Below are 8,967 nucleotides of genomic sequence, written 5' to 3' on the forward strand. Positions count from 1 at the left end.
CCTTTGCTTTGCAGTTTCTGCTTTGCGGCATCTGTGGAATTCTGTGTGCCAAAAAAAAGTCCGGGCTCGTGGTAAGTTTTTGCATTGTTATTCTATGTCTCCTCAGGGCCCAGGGTTGACTGGCCTCCTCTCCTCTATGGCCTCCATGTGCTGAAGGCCACTTATGTATTTGAGATGTAATGAGGGCAAAGAAGCAAACCCACCCAACCTGTCCTCCCTCTCAGAAAAACAGTGGGGTCACTGGATAGCAGCACAACAGGGAAAGCTTGAATGGGCTCTCTAAATAGCCCTAGAATATCACTTCCGATCCTGGCAGCGGTGCCAACTTCTCATTTTCCACTTTATAGACTGCAGGCAAGTCACATGACTCTCCCAGCAACAAGCCAAAGCAATTAGCTGGAGTCCCGGGGAACTTTAACTGCCTAAGTACAGACCTGGACCTAAGGGATCCCAACTGACTTTGATTGCAAACCTAATTTTGCAACTGGGCACCCTGCAGCCATCAAAAGTCGGGCTGGTTTTGATTTTTCTTTTTTTAGTTCCTCTTGATTTTAACACCCTGCATGACTCTTTTAAGCTCTGAGCCCTGAACACCCCATGTCTAAAGTGCTTACAGATGTTCATCTTGCACTGAGCATCAATGCCCGGGCTGGCAGGGGGCCTTCAATTGTAGAAAGCACTGCTGGGTGGACATTCATCTGGGTACACAGGGCAATGTGTGTGCCTCAGTGGCCAACTCCTGCTATCTTTACTTTACTTTACATGAGGCTAGAAAAGGGAAGGGGGATAACAGGATCTCCATTATATAGGTTGCTTTGAAAAGACAAAACAAAAACAATATCAACTTTTGCAAATTAGTGGAGTTAATAATGGCCATAAGCCCCAGAAGTGAGTGGTTTGATGTCTCCCAGAATAAGGGAAGGGTTACCATACACAGTCACAAATCCTGTTGATGGTGGTAGGGGACAGGGTAGGGAGAGAAGATTAGAAGACATGAGCACAGTTTAGGCCTCTTTAGTTGATCTCTTGGCAGGTTGCTTCTCTCTGAGAGAAGCAGCATGGGGCAGGAAAAAAGAGCTCTGGCATTGGAGTGAGAGGCACTGGGTTCAAATTCTGCCTTTTTTTCTTGCTACTTGTGTGACATTGGGCAAGTGACTTTATCTCCTTGTGCCTCAGTTTCCTCCTCTGTAAAATGAAAGGGTTGGACTAGAGTGTATCTGAAGCCCTATCCAGCTCTTAGTCCATGCACCACAGTACAGCAAGTTTGCTGCCACCCAACCAAACACTTGGAGTGGATAAAAGTGGGACATTAGCAAAGACCAAAAAGGCCCTCACAGAAATGTGTCCTTGGAGGGAGAAGAGTTTAAGCTTGGGAACTTGCCATTCTCCACCTTCACACAATCTTCTCACCGTTGCTCCTTCTGTCTGCCAGGGCACTGACTCCATACGGTTAGGCATTCTCTCTAGTTGGGATGGCAAAGTCAAAAGGGGATGATCTTCCTCTTTCTGACCCCATTTATCAAGCAGAACATCAGATCACAGCCTCTGCCCTATGTCCTGGCCCTTTTCTCCAGTAGTATTTAGAAACACCAGTCCGTGGATTATATTGCCGTATTCTCTTGTTCCATATGCAGGAAGATTCATAAAAATTATTATGACTTATGTGTCAACCTCTGGTGTAGATGATAAACTAATAGAGAAATTCTTAGAAGCACTGAATAAGATCCTTCATATACATTATGCCATAGTAGAAAAGGCACTAAATTTGGAGATAGGAAGACAGGTTTAAGTCTCCTGAACCCTCACAGACACTTGATGGCTATGCTGATAGGCAAGTCATTTAACCATCCTGTGCCTCAGTTTCCTTAGGTGTAAACAGGGTTTGCTAATAGTTTCTAATCCCTTTTCCAATTCTAAATCTATGATTTTTATCACACCCATAGATTGCACCAGAGATTACTTTCCCCGCTTGGGTCTTCTGTCTTACCTGAATATCTTGGTGGATGGTCGAAAGGCTTAATCCGATGATAACTCAATGATAACTGAGTGTCTTCTATGTATGATTCTCCACTGGGTCACTTGCTTTGTTTAGAGAAAGATCATTTCTTTCAATTAAGTCCTTATTTCATTAGTCATAAAGGAACTTCTTGAACCAATACTATCATGATTATCCATTGGACTTAAAATATATGAGAAATCAGCAATAACCTGGAAATCTTGGTCAAATACATTTCTAATTTTTGAGATCTATACTGACAACAACACAAACTCTCTACTCAATAGGTTAGTGTACTATGATGAATAGTGAACTCTCTTAAAGCCTGGAAGACTTGACTACATGACCCTGGAAAGTCACTAAACCTCTCAGTACTCTAGGTAGTTAAGACTATAAATTGCAGAGAAAGTATTAACCCGCATTTAGAATGAGTTTACTCACCTGGGAGTTCTCAAACCCTCCCAATGTTGTTATTGTTGTTTTCAGTCATATCTGACTTGTCTGTGACCCTATTTGGGGTTTTCTTGACAAGGGTACTAGAGTAGTAGTTTGCCATTTCCTTCTCTAGCTCATTTTACAAATGAGGAAACTGAGGCAAACATGATTAAGTGCCTTGCCCATGATCACACAACTAGTGTGTGAAGCCAGATTTGAACTCACAAAGATGAGTCTTGCTGAATCCAGGCCTGCCACTGCACCACCTAGCTCTTCCAATTTCTATCAATAAGGTATATCATTTGTGGAGACTGCAACAAATTTAGCCATGACATCACAGAATGTTAGAGTCAAATATGATCCTTAAAGCATTCTTGTCCAGTATCCCACCTATCAAAAGGATCCCCTATATAACCTCCAGGATTTGTTGTTGTCACATTCTTAAAATGATGGTGAGCTTTCCATTTCCTTTGAATAGGGTCAAAAAGTGTCTTTTCCTCACCACCAGCCCTCTGTCCAAGTCGACATCAATTCAAGATTGAACACTGGTGGGCTATAATCTATCAATCAGCTATCAACTCACATAATAATATTATCACCCAGGTAGCATTTATCAGTCCTGTTCACATGGCTATCCAGACAGAATTGTTCAAAAACACCTTGCAATTCTTTGCCTCTTCAGTACCTAGGAGAGTGCTTGTCCCGGAGTAGGCTTTTTATAATGTCCTGATGATTAATTTATTGATTGCTAAAACCAAGATGCTGGGTGTTTTCAATATTTCCTTGATCTACAGAGAATGCTATCTAATAAAATAAATGAAATTTGTTTCTTAGAGAGCCCAAGCTCACTCTTAGTAATTCCTGTTTTATTTTCCAAGTGTTCACAAATGTTCTGAATTCACAGATTAATCTATTGTTTCTAGGACCTATGACCTCCCTGCTTTGTGAAAACTGAGACTTCATTTGTCCATCCCCAGATCTAGGCTTTTAGTCTACTTTTACCAACTCCCTTCAAATCATTCCCCTTCACTCACTCTCTGTTCCAGTTGCCTTACTCACTATTCTCTAAACTTTGTATTCCCTCTCCCCGCCCCCACCACTCTTCCCCATGCCTTTCACAAGCTTTCTCTCGTGCTTGGAATTCATTCCCATCTCATCTCCCCCTTTTAGAATATTTAACTTTCTCTAAGATTCACCCTCCTGAGATTAGGTGATTTTTGACTTTTCTGTGTAAATGTAGTTTCCCCGTAGTTGAGTATAAATGCCTGATGGTAGGCACCATTCTGTGATTTGTCTTTATATTCTCAAGACCTAACCCAGTGCCATGATAGAGTAGGAGCCTGGTAAAAGTTTCTTGAATTTAATCAAATTGAATTTTTACTAGCTATGCATGTGTTTAAACATAGAAGCCTGTAACATTGTGTTACATGTATACTTACATGTATATATATATGCATATACATATATAAAAGAATTTACAAAAATCATTTCATGCTGATGTAAATTTACAGAGTATTTGTTATAAAATCAGTCAAATTATGAGCATTTATTAATCTCCTTTGAATGTACCCAGAGCAGACATCCTCCTTTAGGAGATATCACAAGAATGTGGTCTCATACTGTGCAAAAGATGTTTCACATTCAATATGGAGACACACTAATTCCTTCCTGGCCACCCCACTTTTCTATGTGCCATCTTTTCCTATTAAAACATAAGCTCCTGGAGGGCAAGGACGTATTCACCAGCACTCAGCACAGTGTTTGGCACATAGCAAAAGTACTTAAGGAGTACACTTTCATTCATTCAATCATTCAGTCAATAAACATTTATTAAGTGTCTACTAAGTGCCAGGCACTGAACTAAGCCCTTGGGACACAAAGAAAGGGAAAAGATAGCACCTGCTGTCAAGGAGCTCAGAGCCTCATTGATTCATTCATTCATTCTACCTCCCGTCACCTCTTCCCTGACAACATCCACCCTCAGACCCTTTCCAGGCCTACTGGATGAAAAGAACCTAACCCAGCATGTCCCACTCCCTTGATTTCCCTTTGTCACCCCACCTTTAACCTTCAAGCCACCTAGACTTCATGGGGCTACGGGGTAGGAAAAGTCACCTGACTGTTCAAACAACTTGAATGAGCTAATAGTCACCAACTACAAGCCTTGTAGTGAGATGGAGGACTGCTAAGCATCACTATCTGCAGTACCCCTGCTTGCCAGCCTGTTAGACACTAACACTGATCTGCTGATGCTCCCTATGGATTTCTGGGCCTTGTCATCTGCCCTGAGACAAAACTGGCTGATGTGAGCTATGTCCCTCAATTAGAGTGTGATCTCCTTGAGGACACAGACTACCTTGTTTTTTTCTATTAGTATCCCCAGCTTTAAGCACTAGCCTTGGCATATAGAAAGTGCTTAATGAATACCCATTTTCATGAATTCACTTGTCATATGCCCTCTGAGTTAGGTTCTTCTCCCCACATTAATCCCAACACCCCATCTCTTATTTCTCAATAGATGATCCTTTTTTCGGCCTGCTGCATCTGTGGGCTAATTGGCGGCATCCTGAATTTCCAGTTCCTCCGAGCAGTCACCAAGAAGACGTCCTCACTCTACCCACTACGCCTGGCCTCCATGTCTCTGGCCTGCATTGGGATTGGGGGCTGTACCCTTTCTTCTTGGCTTACTTGCCGCTTGGCCAGCTACGAACAAAGACGCATGTTCTCTGAGAGAGAACACTCCTTGCACCATTCCCACGAAATGGCAGAAAAAGTGAGTTCTGGGCCGGGCCCCATCACTGCCCATTTGTGTTGAAGGGTGCGCTCTGCGGCTGGGGGAACCTGCTGCCACTTTTAGATGAGAAAATTTCTGGGAGATCCATGGCGGCCATCATCCTCTAGAGGCTTAGTCCTGCTGGATTGGTGAGAGTTATTTCTCAGTATTATATCTTTATGCTTCATGGATATACCCATTTCTGCATAATTCTCTGGCATCTCTGTCTATTCAGAGACAACAGTCCTAAAAGCAGCATTTCCCAAATAATGGAATGCCTCATTAATATGAATGCTCATGTGTTCATACTGGAGGAAACACAGTCCCTGGAATATCCTGTGATCACTAACACCAGTTCAAGGAAGACAATAAATTCCCTTCTCCTTCTACCCCAACTTTTCAGCCAGGGGCTTTCAATGATATAAATCACATCTTCAAATGTAAAAATAGTAAGGAGGGGAAAAGGATGATTTATTGAATCAACACAGAGGACCTGGATTCAAATCCTAGTTCAGATACTCACTAGGTGAATCCATCTAGGTGATACAGTAGGTAGAGTGTTGCACCTTGAGTCAGGAAGACCTCAGTTCAAATCTGATGATCTGGGCAAATCATTTTACGCCTACCAGCCCCATTCTCTTAGTTTGAACAATGGGAGTAGTAATATCACCTGCCTCCCAGGTTATCTTAAAGAAAAAATGAATTAATATTTGTAAAGACGTTTGTGAACCTTGAAGTACAATAAAAATGCTAGCACTTAGGAAGAGTAGTTGGTAGTGGTGCAAGACACGTTGGTTCCCTGGTCTGCCATTTCCTCATTAAAATGAAGGTGTTGGCCTCCCAAGGTCTCCCTCAGTTCTCAATCATCTCTTGGTCCTGTGTAACATTTTCTTTGCTCCTCACCTGATCAGTTGACCCATTTCTGGTGTCTTTCTTGAAAGTTAAATAATTTGACAGTCTTATTTCAGGAAATCCCCTTTAGCGGGAAATCCTTATAGTCCCATGTAACATCAGAACAAGTCACTCTGTATTTCTATTGAATACGGCCCATATTGCTTTAGTCTGCTCTCGCTACTGGAATGCTTGAGAAGAGGAATAATGCCTTTAAGAAAAGGAAATCTAGAAAAATAATTCTCACATCATCACTTGCATTGCATAATGAGGAGAAAAATGCCAAGAGTTAGGGCAGAAGGAAGAATAATCTGCTCCTTTAGCATCTTAATTTGTCATGTCAGAGAGGAAATGTGGGCTGGAAACAGTGCCCTTTATTAGTGAAACTTTACATGAGTTTTCAGTTTTGGTGCAACTTTGAGAGGAAAATTAAGGAGAGATTGCTAAGAATTCCAAATAAAAGCAAGGTCAGACCTATTGACATAAGTCCTCCAAAAAGAAATTCATCTTTGACTTAATGGGTTTTCAAATGGACAGAGGTGAACCAGGAGAAGCAGTTACCCATTTTCTCCTAACAAATGTTGGCAATATTTTGCCCTACAGAGATTTCCTCATTCATTGTGAATACTGGCTGTTTTGTGCTATATACATATATATATATATATATATATATATGTATACATTTGTACATAATTTATACTAGCATGATTTAGCCATGTTTTACATGTATATGTCTGTGCAATATTTACCATATGATTATTATATTTATATTAGAGATTGAGGGGTATTGAAATAACCGACTTGCCCAGCTGCCCGGTGGTGCCCCCGACACCAGAGTTACCTACAAGGTACGCTGAATTCTAGGGAGTTACCATGTTGTTAAGTCACATCAGGAAGTACTTGCCTTTCAGTGGGCATCATGAAGACAGCCAATCAGCATGGGCTGATGCTGTGATATCATTTCCACAGGGGCCACTTCTGGGAGCACCACTTCTGGGAAGTGACCTCCTTCTCCATGGCACAGTCTTGCTGCTTAAAAGTTGGTTGAATATTTTCAATATTCAGCCTGTCTGGAGGCATCCAAGCACATTTCTGCTTGGATGATTCATGCCTTTTCAAACTTTTGCTGCATCACATCTGTAGTTCAGAACCATTGTGCCTAGGTTGTCCTTTTGATGTTAGTATAACCTGTGTCAGGATATAGAAGAACTGTCTATATCTCTCTTGACAAGATTTCATTAACAGAGTTTGATGCTAATACAGTGAAAACTCTCTTAAGGTGCTTCCATTTTTAAAGTTTTCCTAAGTGATATATTTTTAAAGCAAATCCCATGTGAAGGATGGAGAAAAATAGAGTACCCATTTCTAATTTTACTAGCATGATTAAAACTACATACAATTTTATCTTTACACATGTACACATGTATATTTTTTAGTTTATTTGGTAAAAAATGCATATTTACAAATGGGCAGCTTGGCTCAGACCAAATGAGAATAAATACTCTTGTTTCTCTTAGATATGCCTGCCTAAAAACCATCCAAATGAAAAATGAAGTCCACCTCCTTCTTGTCAGCAGTTTTACTAGGTCTGAATGAAGGTGATATAAGTGAAATAAAAAAAAATGTTTCCTGTAGAAAGCTTTCTGAAATATTTTTAACCATTAATTTAAAAAAAAAGCATATTTTATTGGTTGGTATGGATATCATTTTTATTCTTCATATATATATATATATATAAAGCTGATGTTCAAAAGAATGAGAGGATAAGGAATGGAGTCATTGTTTCTGAAAAGTGATTGTTTTGAACATTTTGTTTAATTGGAAAAAGAGTACAAAGGAAGGGAAAATCATTTTTGAAGAGCCTGAGCTGAACTTGGTGGTGGAGAAGAGTGATTGGGAGGGGACTCCTTCCAAGTTCAGGTTTACAAATGGCAACATTATCTGACAAAGTTTCAGATGCCATTCAGTCACTTCCAGTGACCACTCAATACATTTTCCTAACTTGTGCCTTACCTCTTTTTCCTGAAAAACTCTCAAATCCAGCTTTTGTAGTAGGCTAGAATTTTAGGAATATGGTAAAGGACCTTGGCCCTAAACACTTCCTCACTTTAAGTTCTTTGGCCTCTGTGGGCCTCATTTTCTTCATATGTACAATGAGATGTTTGGACTAATGACCCCCCCACCCCCTTCCATGCCCCAGGTTTAGAGCCCAATGAGCCTATGATCCTCTTCCAGGGCCTACAGTTTCAAGAAATCATTTTATTTTACTCTTGAAGACTTTCTACTCTTTAAGAGCATCTGTAAAAATGGCCCTTTGCAAAGGTAACTTATCAGACCATTAATTCAATTGGAGTAAGAGGAAAATCTGTTGATAATTAGTTGAAAACAGGAGAGAAGACCTGGAGTTACTGGTGGAATGTTGTAGGTATGTCATAGAAGAAAGAGGGGTCCAGAAATATGGGGTCGAAGAATATGAAAAGATCAGACACTTTGTCACCATTTATGAAAAGAAAACAATCCTTTCAAAATTAGCATGTACGTTGGGGGATCAGGGACCCATGAAACCTCATCTCCTTACCCCTCCATCTTGTTCACCACTGATTTCCTCTAAATAGAAAAAAAAATGCCATTTTTTTCAGAAAGTTTGAATTCAAAAAAAAATATATTGTAAAGTAACCTCCCCTCAGATGCCACTCTCTGACCCCCTTTTTTCAATCCACCTTTACACAAACTCTATAAAAATCATAGTATGCAACCATAAAGATTGATGTTGCATTGGTATCATTCTCTTCTGTCCTTTTGCAAAAGGACCTGTACAGGACGAGTGAGAGAGAGAGAGAGAGAGAGAGAGAGAGAGAGAGAGAGAGAGAGA

General features: G+C 40.6%; 1 protein-coding gene across 3 annotated transcripts in view; it reads left to right on the forward strand.

The window, feature by feature from the left end:
• The window catches only part of LOC114050385 (transmembrane protein 196), a 60,635-nt gene that overhangs the window by 50,420 nt on the left and 1,248 nt on the right, over positions 1–8,967 (forward strand). For 2 of the 3 annotated variants that reach the window (XM_027872009.1, XM_027872010.1), the window contains exons 2-3: positions 15–71; positions 4,950–5,204. In XM_027872009.1, coding sequence (XP_027727810.1) covers positions 15–71; positions 4,950–5,204 — 312 coding nt within the window. Of the gene's footprint in view, positions 1–14; positions 72–4,949; positions 5,205–6,869; positions 6,944–8,967 lie in introns of all 3 variants that reach the window. The other variant, XM_027872008.1, reaches the window with a different exon arrangement.

Source organism: Vombatus ursinus, unplaced genomic scaffold (genome assembly GCF_900497805.2).
Source record: "Vombatus ursinus unplaced genomic scaffold, bare-nosed wombat genome assembly UNPS02014799.1, whole genome shotgun sequence".
Lineage (NCBI taxonomy): Eukaryota > Metazoa > Chordata > Mammalia > Diprotodontia > Vombatidae > Vombatus > Vombatus ursinus.